This window comes from Mustela nigripes, chromosome 6 (genome assembly GCF_022355385.1).
Source record: "Mustela nigripes isolate SB6536 chromosome 6, MUSNIG.SB6536, whole genome shotgun sequence".
NCBI classification, from domain to species: domain Eukaryota; kingdom Metazoa; phylum Chordata; class Mammalia; order Carnivora; family Mustelidae; genus Mustela; species Mustela nigripes.
The window spans coordinates 38722565-38738144 of NC_081562.1; the positions used below are offsets into that span (position 1 = coordinate 38722565).

The 15580-nt window shown below is 35.3% G+C and overlaps 1 protein-coding gene across 3 annotated transcripts in view; it reads left to right on the top strand.

Annotated features, from left to right (window-relative positions):
- PPP1R12A (protein phosphatase 1 regulatory subunit 12A) overlaps window positions 1-15580 on the top strand; it is a 147521-nt gene that overhangs the window by 95784 nt on the left and 36157 nt on the right. The window contains exons 10-14 of one of the 3 annotated variants that reach the window (XM_059402407.1): window positions 4397-4612; window positions 7107-7201; window positions 7627-7731; window positions 8646-8813; window positions 9211-9387. In XM_059402407.1, the coding sequence (XP_059258390.1) occupies window positions 4397-4612; window positions 7107-7201; window positions 7627-7731; window positions 8646-8813; window positions 9211-9387 (761 nt within the window). The remainder of the gene's footprint in view (window positions 1-4396; window positions 4613-7106; window positions 7202-7626; window positions 7732-8645; window positions 8814-9210; window positions 9388-15580) is intronic. The other 2 variants (XM_059402409.1, XM_059402408.1) reach the window with 2 other exon arrangements.

Below are 15580 nucleotides of genomic sequence, written 5' to 3' on the forward strand. Positions count from 1 at the left end.
AAAAAATAAATAAATAAGATAAAATAAAATAAAAATTTAACAGTAGGGGTACCTGGCTGGATCAGTCAGGAGAGCATGCAACTCTTGATCTCGGGGTCATAAGTTTAAGCCCTGCAATTGGTGTAAAGATTATCTAAAAATAATAATAAGTAAACTTTAAAGTTTTAACAGTGAATTTATATACCTTTCTTTAATCAAAATAAATATTGTTGGAATCTCTGAAAAAGATTACCTATTTTGCTGTATGCACATAAATTCTGGTAAGTGTAAGCTGTATTAGATGGTGAAAATTCATCTTTTTCTTAGAATTAAGTGTTTTGGTTGATTGGATCCAATTATTAAATGTAATAATAATTTAATAAACTATGTACTGTGGCCATATGATGTATGCCAGTTAAAGTGTACAAATATAGAATGATTGTTTAAAAATGGAAGAGAGAGGGGCGCCTGGGTGGCTCAGTGCGTTGGGCCTCTGCCTTCGGCTCAGGTCATGATCCCAGGGTCCTGGGATCGAGCCCCGCATTGGGCTCTCTGCTCAGCTGGGAGCCTGCCTCCACTTCTCTCTCTGCCTGCCTCTCCACCTACTTGTGATCTCTGTCTGTGAAATAAATAAATAAAATCTTAAAAACAAACAAACAAAAAAAAATAAAAATAAAAATAAAAATGGAAGAGAGAGGTGCCTGGGTGGTGTGACTTTTGGTTTCAGCTCACGTCATGGTCTAAGGGTTGTGAGATGAAGTGCCACGTTGGGATTTGTGCTCAGTGCAGTCTGCTTGGACTCCTTCTTTCCCTCTGCCCCTTCCCCTGCCATGCACGCACGCTCTCGCTCTCTCTCACATAAATAAATAAATCTTGAAAAAGAAATGGAAGAGATCATATTTTTTGAGGTAATAAAATTAGAACATTTGATATAAATCTTAAATGGGTAGGTAGTATTTCAACTAACAGAGAAAGAGAGTTTGTACAGTCTACTGAAAGGAAGAGAAGAGAAACAACTGTAAACAAAGTAGGACGCCTGGGTGGCTCAGTTGGTTGGGCAGCTGCCTTCAGCTCAGGTCATGATCCCAGCGTCCTGGGATCGAGTCCCACATCGGGCTCCTTGCTCCGCGGGGACCCTGCTTCTCCCTCTGACTCTGCCTTCCACTCTCTCTGCCTGTGCTCGCTCTCGCTCTCTCTCTGACAAATAAATAGATAAAATCTTTAAAAAAAAAAAAAAACAAAGTAGGGATACTGTGAAATATTTGCAGGGAAAATAAGTTGTGTAGTTTGATTGATTTATAGGGTACATATACAAAGTGAAACAGGAAAAGTAACGACAAATTATGGAATGTCTTCATTTCTATGGTAACATTTTTATAATTTGATGAACAGTAGAGAACTACAAAATGTTTGAACAAGGCCACGAGAGAATTATCCTTTATAGAATATTATTTTGGCAGCAACGAACAGGTATATTTGAAGGGAGGCTAATTGAGAGAAGATTGACTAGAAAGTTACTGGAGTTGCCTAAGATGATAGACTAGAAAAGTGGCAGTGGTCTTACAAAGGACAGGAGATTCAAGACTTGGCACCTAATTTATAAATGGGGGGGTGGGATGAATAAGAAGTTTCAAATATGGGGAAGAGAAGAAATTTATTGGTGCTACTAACAAATAGGGAACTGAGGGAGAGCTGGTTTGGAAATAAAGGTGTTTGATTTTAAATATGTTGAGTTTAAGGTTCTAATTATAGTTCTAGATAGTTCATTCTCTAGGTAAATAGAAATTCAGGACTGGGAATTTAGGAGTCATTCTAAATTAGAGACATCAAATTTGAAGAATAAGCGAGTGCTGTTAATATTTAACGTTAAGAAGTATAGAAGACCCTATTTCCAGCCCTTAGAGGAAGAAAGGAGATCTGAGAACAGAGTCTTGAGATGCTTATGTTTCAGGACTGTGCTAACAACATCAAGAAGACTAAGACGGAGGGGAGTAAGAAAGTTAGAACAGACTAAACAGTCAAAACTGTTTACAGACATCAAAAGAAGAGTTTCAGAGAGTGGGTATAGTTGAGTATTTCAGATACGTTCATTTATAGGCCAAGTAAAATTGAAAGGAGCTTTGAAACACATAAACCAATAAATCCAAATTCACATTAGGCAGAATGGAGAGAGATCAGTAATTACAATGCAACAAATGTCCACTTCAAAATTGTTAATACTCCCTCATTTTTCTCAACTCTAAAATAGCAGTAATAATATCATTTCACTGGGTGGTTGCAAGAATTGAATGAGATAACGCATGTGAAGGACTTTTAAGCTTAGGGCCTGACAGGAGCAAACATTTGTTAAATGTTAGCTTCTCTTGTACCATTCAGTAAATGTTAGGTTACCTATTTTATCATGGAGAAGTAACTTTATTTCCAGTTTTGGGGAAGTTGTAGGTCAGGGTTTAGCAAACCATAGTTCGTGGACCGAAGCTGGCCTACTACCTGTTTTTGTACAGCCCACATGTTAGAATGGTTTTAATATTTTTAAATGGTTGGGAAAATTACAAAAATATTTTGTGACACAAAATTTCAGTGTACCTAAATAAAGTCTTTAGAACAGCCAAATTCATTCACTTATGTATTACCTGTGGCAACTTTGGTCCAACAGTATAGATGAAGAGTTAGAACAGAGACTGTGGTTTGCAAAGCCTAAAATTCACAGTCTGGTCCTTTACAGAAAAGTTTGCTAACCTCTGTTCTTAGATGCTACAACTTGAGACTCAGAAATCAATAACTGATCATCAAGTACATGTATTATTGTATAAAATGTTACAGAAGTCCCTCGATGAAATTTCTCAGTCAGTGGGACGTTTAATGTTTTATTAATTTTTTTCACAGTGCCTCTTGGCCAATAGGAGTACCTCTTTGTTTCCTTTATTAAGTAGTTAAGTGCAAGTAAGTTAACAATAGCAGTTTGTGTGGTGTCCAACAGGTGTCACTGTGCTTTCTCTTAAAACTTTAAAATATCCCACAGTGCCCTTGTGGTTTTATTCTGGCACCCTGGGGCTTCAGCACACATTTTGGGTACTGGTGGGGAATGCTGTATATCATGAGTCTATATTTTGACCCTAATGATAGGAATTACTTACTGGAGGTACCAGAGGTATCTCACACAGTAGTTTTGTCGTAGCCTTCTGACATCCTGGGTACTTTAAACTTAAACTGCTAATTGTAGCAAACTTTGGCAGTAAATACAGGGGAAAGTGGTTGTTTTTTTTTTTTAATTACCCATATCCTGTACGTAAAGGAACTAGTTAGTTGCTATATTCACCCATCTATTCTTATCTGTAGTTAAATATTTAAACTTTGTGAGTTGAAATGAACAGTTAAATATAACAAATGTTTCATTTTTATTGCTTTTGGGAAGCCTTGAAAATGAAATAAGTATTTGTATAAAAATTAATTTTGAGTTGAAATGTATAAAATAATATTTTGTGGTAAAATCAAATAGTTGAAGGCTATGATATTAAAAATATTACTGAAATAAATGTTGTAAGTGGAAGGTATATCAGCTGTTACTTTTTTACTGATTATGCTAGATTAAAAATTTTTTGACCTAAGTATATAAATGAATAAAAACAAAATTCAGGTGCAGTAAGTTTGTTCATTCATATACTGTAACATTACCTGCTCCATGTGCCTTTAACTATTTTGGAAATTTCTTTATTAGATTCCTTCAGAATCTCTCTCATGCTAAAACTAGAATTTGTTCCCAGTGACTTTTAAGATTGGATCATTACCCAGTTACTGGGCTTTAATTTGTTATAAAAGTCTTCTTTTTAAGTGTGTTTTGTTCATAATTTCCTTTTCTGTTCTTATGCTTTCAATCTTTATCTCTTTACCTGTCTTATTTTAATTGGCTTTAGTATGATTTCATTGCTCCTATCATGCCTGTGGTGGAATCAGTAGATCCTGCATCATGGAGGCAGGGCTTGCGCAAAACTGGCATTGTTCTTGTGCCCAATAAGGGTGAAAAATCTATGGTGAGGCATTTCTATGTGCAAGGATTTATATTAGGTTACAACATAACAAGCTTAATATGAGTATTGGTTCCAAAGATGCATGGTTTTAAAGTCCTTATGGTGTGCTCATTTTTGTTCTCCATATTTGCATCATAATTTTTCTGTGTGGTATAAAGTGTGGAGTGTGTTTTATTAAATCTAACTTTTGGAAAGGTAGTTCTTTTTTTTTTTTTTTTTCCAGTTTTAGATCTTTGAATTTTTTACTAAGACATTAACCTACTTAGTGTTTCTCCTGAAACTTTAACTATAATTTGAGACGTATTACCTGTAAACTTGTCATTTCCAGCTTAGGGATTGATCAGTCTTAATTTTTTTTTTTCTTTTCTTTAAAAATAAAATAAAAACAGTTTCCAACTTCAGCCACAAAAGTTTCTCCCAAAGAAGAAGAGAGAAAGGATGAGTCTCCTGCATCCTGGAGGTTAGGACTTAGAAAGACTGGCAGTTATGGCGCACTTGCAGAAATCACGGCATCTAAAGAGGCTCAGAAAGACAAAGACACCGCAGGTGTGATGCGTTCAGCTTCAAGTCCTAGGCTTTCCTCCTCTTTGGATAATAAAGAAAAGGTACTCTATTTCCTAATCTGGTTTCTATTAAAACTCTAATAATTTTTTTTCTAGGAACATCAAATCTGATGGATTTTCTACTGTGTATCATTATTAGATCTGTGTATCAACTTAATTCACCTGATTTAATGAATTACATGATAATATAAATATAAGTACCTTAAACAGATATCAGTATGGAATTACAGGCACATGTCAGAGATATTGTGGGTTTGACTCCAGACCACTGTAATAAAGCAAGTCAAATGAATTTTTTTGTTTCCTACTGTATATAAAAGGTATGCTTATACTATAGTCTCTTAAGTGTGCAGTAGCATTATGTCTAAAGAAAATATATATACCTTAATTAAAAAATACTTTATTGCTAAAAAATATTAACCCTAATCTGAGCTTTCAGCAGCTCATAATCACTGAACACAGATCACCATACCACATGTAATAATAATGAAAAAGCTTGAGGCCATCTGAGCATCTCATTCGGTTAAGTGTCTTGACTCTTGGTGTTGGCTCAGTTTTGATCTCAGCGTTGTGAGATAAAGCCCCTCATGGGGCTCTTTACTCAGTGCAGAGTCTGCTTGAGACTCTCTCTCTCTCCTTCTGCCCCTCCCTGTGCTTGCCATGTGCTCTCTCTTTTTCAAGCGAAAAAAATAAATCTTTAAAAAAAAAAATATTGAAGGGTCGCCTAGGTGGCTCAGTGGTTTGGGCTGCTGCCTTCGGCTCGGGTCATGATCTCAGGGTCCTGGGATCGAGCCCCGCATCGGGCTCTCTGCTAGGCAGGGACCCTGCTTCCCCCCACCTCTCTGCCTGCCTCTCTGTCTACTTGTGATCTCTATCAAATAAATAAAATCTTTTTTTTTTATTTTATTTATTTGACAGAGAGATCACAAGTAGGCAGGCAGAGAGGCAGGCAGAGAGGTGGGGGGAAGCAGGGTCCCTGCCTAGCAGAGAGCCCGATGCGGGGCTCGATCTCAGCACCCTGGGATCATGACCTGAGCCGAAGGCAGAGGCTTTAACCCACTGAGCCACCCAGGCGCCCCTAAATAAAATCTTTTAAAAAAATGTGTAATATTTTGAAATATTGTTGGAATCACCGAACTGTGACAGAGACACAATGGGAGCAAATGCTTTTGGAAAATGGCTAGGATATACTTGTTTGATGCAGGGTTTTAACAAATTTCAATTTATAAAAACCACAATATCTGTTAGTGAATAAAATGAAGTGTGCCTCTATAAGTATTGGGAAAATCAGATGTGTTTGCCAAAAAAATCAATTATGACATTATACTCTAATGTTTTATCTTACTTGAGAGCTTACAATAAAATGTATTAAAGGGCATTCATTCTAGAATTTAAGTTATTCCAGAAAGTAATTATACTCCTAAGTTGCTTTTATCCAGTATCTGCAGTTTTTTTATCTGCTTTTTCATATCAAAAGAAGTCTCCTTCTGATGAGTAGTTTTAGTAACTATATTTGGAAAGGTAATACTAAATTATAAAGAGCATCAAATAGAATGTACCACAGTTCATTCAGTGATATTTTATATAGCTGGATTATTCTCTATTGCATTTTTAGTGCTTGGACTTTTTTCCATATAGTTTCCTTCCCCTATTTAAAAGTATTTCTTTGGGCGCCTAGGTGGCTCAGTGAGTTAAGCCGCTGCCTTCCACTCAGGTCATGATCTCAGGGTCCTGGGATCGAGTCCCGCATTGGGCTCTCTGCTCAGCAGGGAGCCTGCTTCCTCCTCTCTCTCTCTGCCTGCCTCTCTGCCTACTTTGATCTTTCTCTCTCTCTCTATCAAATAAATAAATAAATAATCTTTAAAAAAATAATAAAAAAATAAAAGTATTTCTTTGTATCAGAAATTCAGAAATGGAATTTCTCATCAAGTAATTTTAATGTTTTTTATTTTGTATGATTGACTGGCCAATTCTTTTCCAAATACTTGCTGCCATTATAGTGGGAACATATCAGATGCCTTGCTACTACAGTCTCAACCAGATTTGGATAAATACAAATTTAAGTAATTTTTGTTCTGAATATTTTAATATTACATCAAAGTAGTAAATAACTTACATAACAAATAATTGGGACTTACCAGTCAGCCATTTTTGAGACCTTATTTCTTTAGAAAAATAAGAATATTTTACTTTATCATACTCTGTTACCTTATATAACCTGTTTTGGACGTTTTAGAAAAAGTCATTAAAATGTGGAAGAATTTTTTTGTCCATGTTTTTTTTCCATTTATTAAAATACTGTCTAATTTTAGATTAAAGGAGAAAGAAAATTATTTTAAACAGTCTGTCCTTTAGTGTTTATAGTATTATTGATAGACATTAATTTTAGAATGTAGCTAGGAACTTTGGAAGAATACTATAAACTGTGATGGCTATATTATGTGCATTGTTGATTACTCTTCCTTAATACTTTTAGCAGCTCTTATAATCATCACACAGATTTATTTTTACTCATTTTTTTTTTCCTGTTGTGTAGGAGAAAGATAGTAAAGGAACTAGACTTGCATATGTTGCACCTACAATACCAAGACGACTAGCCAGTACATCTGATATTGAAGAGAAAGAAAACAGGTGAATTTATTATGATTTGCTGTGTGTTTTAAGTATGAAATCTTTATTGGGATGCCTGGGTGACTCAGTCAGTTAAGCATCCAGCTCTTGATTTCAGCTCAGGTCATGATCTCAGGGTGTGAGATTGAGCCCCATGTCAGGCTCCGTGCTAGACATCCCCTGCCTGGGATTCTCTCTCCTCCCCACCACCTCCCCATATTTTGTGATCATAAGTAAACCTTCTGTAAACATCTTAATTCCCCCCCGTAATTAGGATTAATACCCGAGAAATAGAACTTAGAACCAGAATTACTTTCAGTAATATGCCAGAGTGCTTTCCCAAGGGATTTTACTGGTTTCTGCTTCTACTAATGTTTATTAATACACAGCTTTTTTAACGTATTTTAAAATTATATACCAGAACTTGAAGGATGTTCTTTTCACAGAGATTCTTCAAGTTTGCGTACAAGTAGTTCCTATACAAGAAGAAAATGGGAAGATGATCTCAAAAAGAATAGTTCAGTTAATGAAGGATCAACTTATCATAAAAGGTAACATAATTCTTGAATAACATTCTTGACTTTTATAAAAATATGAGGCAGTTTTTTGGGGGCCCTCAATTTAGTATTGTTACAAAAATATGTGCTTTTATAAATACATCTTTTGTTTAAATAAAACATCATTTAAAGACCCAGAATATATATTTAAAGATGGGTGAAAATTTGCTTCTACTTACGCCATATTTATTTATTTATTTATTTATTTATTTATTTAATTAGATTTGCTATATTAGGAAGTATCTTGTAGATTATAGCATGTTTAGAAGGAACTCCTTATATAATTAACTACAGCAGTTGAATAGATTAGTGTCTTCATTGACCTGGTCATTAATTAGTGACCCGGAAGTTTCTACTTTTCTTAGAACTCAGAGATACAAAAATGTCTTGAATCAAAATGTTGGTAATTAAATCACATTGTGGGGGTGGGAGGGGGCTTTAAATGTTTTCTCTGCTAAAAACAACTAAAAAGAAGAAGAAAAGATGAACAACTATAATATAGTCATGGGTCACTACTTAAGGATGTGACTCATTGCTGAAACACTTTTCTTCAAAAAGGTCCATCTTCACTTTCCCTTAATAAAACCAGACCTAAGTGTTTTTCTCAGACCCAGCCTGGCATGACCATATGGTGTGTTACAGTCCAGGAATGGAAAATACCAGATCAGATCATCTTTGAGTCCTGTTGAGGGAAGAGGGAGGCAGTAAAATGATACACTACCAAATTAGTGAAAACATCCAGACTCCTAGCAAGTTGTAGATGCAACTCTTGGTGCTGGAGCCAGTGGTGTATTTAGAACACAGTTTTTTAGATTTTTCCTAGCCTTGTGAATCTGTATAATATATAGACTTTAACTATAGAATACACATACAAACACATTCTATATAGATATGACTCTTTCCTTTAGTTGCTCCTTTGGTAGAAGACCAGATGATTTGATTAGTTCTAGTGTTCCAAGCACCACATCAACACCAACAGTTACCTCTGCAACTGGGCTTCAGAAAAGCCTGCTTTCCAGCACAAGCACTACTACAAAGATTACAACGGGTTCTTCCTCAGCAGGCACACAAAGCAGGTGAGTCACAGATACATTTTGTGTTCAGGCCTACTGTGTGCTTATGTATGTGCATGCATTTTTGTTTAGAAGATTGTGGGGCTCTGGATTTTTTCATTTACCTCATTTAAATTATTTACAATCAAATTTGGTTCCAAAAAGAGGCAAATACGCATGTCTGGGGAAAAAAATTAAGTTCCTGAATTACTAATTTTCTTTGAATCAGGCTGCTTAAAATTAAGTAAATTTCTCTGTAGACAGCTCTGGGTGAGCTTTTTGGTTCATAGCTGAAAGATGTCTTGCCTTGTGTTTTAAAAAAATCCATCCCTATAGTCACCTGTTTGAGCTGCTAGAAAGTGCTTTCATTGTTTAGCTGTTTTCCTTTTCTCTTTTTGTGTTGCTGCTTATGATGCGATAGTACCTCAAATCGTTTGTGGGCTGAGGATAGTACTGAAAAAGAAAAGGACAGTGTTCCTACGGCATTGACCATCCCTGTTGCTCCAACTGTTGTAAATGCTGCAGCCTCAACCACAACCCTGACTACAACTACTGCTGGCACTGTCTCCTCCACATCAGAGGTCAGGGAGAGACGCAGGTGTGTAAAGGTCCTCACAGGACTGCTGATCTATCTTGCCCAGTGATGAAAGTTGTTTGTTTTGCTCTTTAATCTTGGCAGGTTGGTGACCATCTCTTGAATAGGTTAATAAATAACCTATATCATCTCAAAACTGTATAGATGGATGTAATGGGCAATTATTAGCATTTAGGCTTGGTGACTCCTTCTGACAGAATTGATGTTTTCATTTCAAGGCAGTGAGCCAGACACTGGTCTTCTTAGCCATCTTCATTTTTTTTAATGGTTGTTTTCATTCAAGATGTTTTTGTGATGAAGATCTAAGCATACCCAGTCAGATTCATGGAAGACTAGATCTGACAAAAACAGATTTTTCATTCTTCTCTGTTTCTCCCATTATTAAAAATTTTGATGGATGTTAACTATTCTTGTTATTTTTGAGATTTTCATTTTAAGATTCTCTTGAAGAAAGATTTCTTAGGGATACATGTAAGCCAAATAATTTTTAAGTACATTGAGTACATTTTGGCACATAAAAGGCACTCATTGATTAAATTTTTTCAACAGTTTATGAATTTATTTTATGTGCTTATATGTTAAGAGCATTGCTTTACTTTTTCCTGCTGCTGCTAATTGGTATGGAATCACAAATGTGGAAAGGAACTTACATGTGATATCCTTGCTTTACAGAAGGAAACTAAGACCCAGAGATATTAAGGGTCTTTTTCACTTTTATATAATTTGTGTGAGAACTGAAGTGAAGCCCAAGGTTACAGGATAATCATATTTTTTCTGCTATCATGCATAGTTCCTAGCTTTGAATTTTGTTTTTCCTCTTGAGAAAACTAAAGTCTTTAGAAATGAAATGCACCTTTTCTACATTTTATTCTTATGAAATTAAATTAGCTACATAACTGGTATTTTTCTTTTTTTAACAAAAATACCAACCAGATTAACTTTGTCTTATTTCTGGCATGTAGTATTCGTATACAGTCTTGTCTTTGGTGCATAGCAAAGTGCATGGCCTGTAGTAAGTATTAGTATCCTTGCAATAATATTTGTGGTGAATATATGAAAAGTAACAAGACATTAAATTTTTAATGTTAAAATATTTTCCTTTCTATCATTGCATCTTTATTTTCTACCAATATGTTTATGTTTTATTTCTGTTTTTATGATGAAACCATTATAAGAAGTTAACATTTTGTGATTTGAATACCAGTATAGGTCGTACCATGATTTAATTCATTTTTCTAAATTTAAGTTAGTTTTAGGCTTTTAAGGTATTTTTGGGTAAGACCATTTAGCAAACAGAAATTAGAGGATCATAGGCATCCATCATACCTTTCTAGTGAAAATAAATTTGAGGCCTTTGCTTTTATGGTGTACGGGGAGTGAAGAAAAAAGGTCAGGAATCCTTAGTTTTTTTCTGCTTTAATCCTAAGGTTAGAGTGCTCAAGGTCAGAATTTCTTCTTCTGTAAAATGAGGAATTTGATTTATATAAATTTGATTTATATAATTTTTAACTTCTAGAATACTTTCTAGGATTCCATGCTTCTAAAAATGTTTCCAGTGATTATTAAAGCCTAATGAGTATCTTCCTGGAATCATCAGTTGTTTCAGAACAAAGAAATGATTCCTAACCTCATATTTCTTTATTATAAAGTTGTTGGATCAATTTTTTGGAATTAATCCTGAAAGACATTAAAGATTGAGAATTAAATATTTGGAGATATTAATAGGACAGAACAGATTTTAATAGCATAAGAAACAAAATGTGTATGAAATTTTTCCTGTTGTTTATTACGGAAATTTTGTTTGTCTTACTCTGTTTCAATGATGTTTGCAGTAATATTAATGTTTGTGTTTTGTTTCATTTCAAGTGATTGTTTGCAATTTTGAATACATTGTCGGCCTCTTCTGTTTGTCTTTCAGTTAAATTTCACTAATGCTTTTGAAATGAATATGGTTGACTATTTGTCCTCAAAATGGATATGTTAGCATTTAAATATATATTGTGGATAAAAAAAGATAAGTTAATACATTTATGCCATTTTAGGTATCCTTACATACGTACTTTCAGATATTATATAAAGTTACCTTACTATTAAATTCCACCATATTCATGAGTTTTGTTACTTTGATTGATCAGGATTGGATGAGGATTTTCTGTTTTTATTAGTTAAGATTTCCAATGGATTAATGGTGGTGGTGGGGTGGGGAGCAGAGAAGAGAAGATAGCTTTAAATAGATGGACCAGGGACGCCTGGGTGGCTCAGTTGGTTAAGCAGCTGCCTTCGGCTCAGGTCATGATCCCAGCATCCTGGGATCGAGTCCCACATCGGGCTCCTTGCTCCGCGGGGAGTCTGCTTCTCCCTCTGACTCTGCCTTCCACTCTGTCTGCCTGTGCTCACTCTCGCTCTCCCTCTGAAAAATAAATAAATAAAATCTTAAAAAAAAAAAAAATAGATGGACCATGATAGCAAATTCTTTCATTTCTTAAATATTTCTAGTTCTCCAGTCTTTAAGTCTTAAGATAAGTTTTAAAATACTTACTAATAAGTTCATATTTGTAGTATGAATTCACATGGAACTATTACTTTGTATAATTATTTTCTTCTACCTTTTTCCCTTGGCTCAGTCAGCATGCATTTGCTCACTTTTCTTCTTACAAGGAAAAAGCTGAATGAAAAACAAGGGTTGGTTTTCCATTTTTTTAAAAATGTAATTTGTTGACTACCCAAAATATAAATATTATAAATAAATATGAATATTTCAGCAATAAGTGTCAGTGAAATTGGGGTGCCTGAATGGTTCAGTCCGTTGAGTGCCCTGCTCTTGATTTTGGCTCAGGTCATGATTTTAAGTGTCATGAAATGGAGCACCAATTTGGGCCCACTCAGCGGGAGAGTCTGCTTGGAATTCTTTCTCTACTTCTCCCTCTGCCCCTCCCCTCCGGCACTCTCTCTCTCTAAATAAATAAAATTTTTTTTAAAGAAAGTGAAATCAAAAATATATAGAATAATTGGAATTATTGGAAAATTATTAATTAAAAAAAAAAAACCTTTCAGTTGCCCAGAAAGTAGTAAGCAGTCTGAGATTACTAAGGAGTTAAATTATGTACCCTGCGTAGTTTTAAGGAGATCCAGTATGACAGTGATACAGTAGTGATTAAGGCAGCAGTGGATTTTGTTTTAATATTTATTTTTTTTAATTTATATGACAGAGATCACAGGTAGGCATAGAAGCAGGCAGAGAGAGAGGAAGGGAAAGCAGGCTCCTTGCTGAGCAGAGAGCCCGACGTGGGGCTCGATCCCAGGACCCAGGGACCATTTCCTGAGCCGAAAGCAGAGGCTTTAACCCACTGAGCCACCCAGGCGCCCCGGCACCAGTGGATTTTGACTGATATATTTTGTCAGCTCTTTTTTGACTGATATATTCTGATTTTTGATAGTCAGCTCTTTTTTTTGTTTTAAGATTTTTATTTTTGTGAGACAGAGAGAAAGAGAGCGCAAGCATAAGCGGAGGGAGAAACAGACTCCCTCCTAAGCAGGGAGCCCAATGTGGAACTTGATCCCAGGACTCTGGGATCGTGACCTGAGCCTGAGGCAGACGCCCACCTGACTGAGCCACCCACGTGCCCTGGTCAGCTCTTTTTAATCAAAAACACATAAAATATATGACTTAATTTTCTTCTCTACATTTTATTTGTAGAGGTCTTCTCTGTACAGGAACCCCAGAAGAGGAGAAAGGAACTGAATATCAGATGGGAACTCTTAAAATAATAGGAAATGTATATTGCAAATTGATAGGCTTGATTTTTATGTTCATTTGAAACAAATGTTAGGAAAATTTAAATGAACAGAAATTTTAAGTCTTCCATTTAGTAATTTTTATCCCTTTAATCTATCTATGTATATTAAAACAGATATGATAAATACATTTAACTTCTGTGGCAACTTGAAACTGTTGAAGAAGAGTGTGATGGTTGATTAGTTTCATTTGCCGTGGAGATCAGAATGGCAAGTGGCATTGCAGATTTCCCTGTTCTAAACTAAATAAGGGAATTTTGACCATTACATACGGGAGTCAGATTCAGAAGTCCATGTTCATGCCTAACTTTCAGAGCAGCTCATGAAATACTGAAATGTTACCAGCAGCCATCTAAACTGCTATCAAGTTTTTCTTTTGAACCAGATTCACCATTACATTGAGGTTTCATCTCCTTTTATTATCTTCCCCTCATCTGGTAGAAGTCCAGAAAGCAATAAATTGCATAGGGGCAGTAGATGCATAAATAAGTACTAAATAAATGGCTTAAAAAAAATAACCATTGGGACATTTTTTTTTTTTAAGATTTTATTTATTTATTTGACAAAGAGATCACAAGTAGGCGGAGAGGCAGGCAGAGAGAGAGAGGAGGAAGCAGGCTCGCCCCTGAGCAGAGAGCCTGATGTGGGGCTCAATCCCAGGACCCCGGGATCATGACCTGTGCCGAAGGCAGAGGCTTAACCCACTGAGCCACCCAGGCGCCCTGGGACATATTTTTCAGGCTGATGTCTCACAGAGCACTTTGCACATGTAGCAGGTGTACCACAAAAGAAAAGTATTTTCTACTTCAGTATCTTGGGAAATGCGTAATTAAACAAGGTTAAAGAGATTTCTTCCTTCAGTTCTTCTCAGAGCCTTTAACATGTTGTGGTTTTCCTAGAGAAGGTCAGAATGTATAGCATTTTCCAAATACATATAACCAACTTCTGCCACAAAGAAGCTCCTCAGTATATTCCAAAATTAATTTTCTTAAACTGAAACTGAAATAACAAGTTTATTGTTATTCTTTTTCACCTTTTAAATTAAATTACTTGTCCTAAAAAAAAAAAAAAAAATCACTGGAGTTGTTATAAAAATAGGAAGTGTCTGTTATATCTATTATTTTAAATATCTGTTATATCTTAAATAAAAAGCTTAAAACTCAGAAGAGGTGATATATAGTCAAAATGAAAATTATGAAACAGTGAGAGAAAGAGAAGTACCAAGCTTAGTGCAGCTTGAGCATCATGGACCTACCAATTCTGCTCATTTCTTTGGGTCTGTGCATTGGTACAGAAGCCATGTGTTGCAAAATCTCTAAAAGAAAGTGAAACTAAAGATATGTTGGTAACTAAAGTGTTTTGTTTAGTGAGTTTTTTGTTTTTTGTTTTTTTTTGCCCTATACATTTAGGAGGACAAATTAAGAGTAACAGAAAACAGGGGCTCCTGGGTGGCTCAGTCAGTTAAGTGTCTGCTTTAGGTTCAGCTCATGATCCCAGATTCCTGGGATCAAGCCCCACCTCAGGCTCCCTGCTCAGTGGGGATCCTGCTTCTCCCTCTGCCTACTCTTCCCCCGATTGTGCTCACATACACACTCTCTCTCTCTGTCAAATAAAAATCTAAAAAAAAAAAAAAAGTAACAGACAACAAATAACTAAACTTGAATTAAACTAAATAAAATAACTAAACTTTGAATTAAAACTTCAGGTTATAAACCTAAACCTGTACTAGTGTTTTAGTAGAAACCAAACTTAGTAAGATAGAGCTCTTCTAATACTTCATGAGGTGTGCTTGATTTACAAGATAAATGTAGTGCTACTGTAATAGCAAAAAGACATACTCTTTCAGGATACTCTAGAAACATAGAGGTGAAAATATGATAACATATGGACAAAGAGGAAAAAAATCAATAATATCATTATGAAGTAGTGCCATAAGTTATTTAGCCAAGTAGAGAGATCAGGTGATATTTTCTCAAACCAGATGATAAAAACAACCTAAGTCAAAAAAAGTAGGGAGAGGCTTTTCATCTTTCTCTAAATTTGTTGGATGTCTCGATCAAAAACACCCTCTAGAGAAGTTCTTGACTTACCTTGCTTCGGGTTTATCTGTAATTAGAGTAGAAGCAATACAGAAAAACAGTCTTCTAGAACTAACTTTAACCAATAAGTAAGAGTTCATTGATGGAATTGAAGTGACCAGTTTTTGGATGACAAGGGGGACTTTGTTATGTTAGGGTTAATTATTCAAGGAGGTGACTCCTAGGAATAATGAATCATATATTCTAGTTTTAGACAAATTTCTAAAAACTAAAGAGCGTGTAAGAAAGATAAAAGGAATGAAGCTCTCCAAAAGAATTCTAAAAAAACTGTAAATTATTCTAAGGAGTATGAGATGTGATAT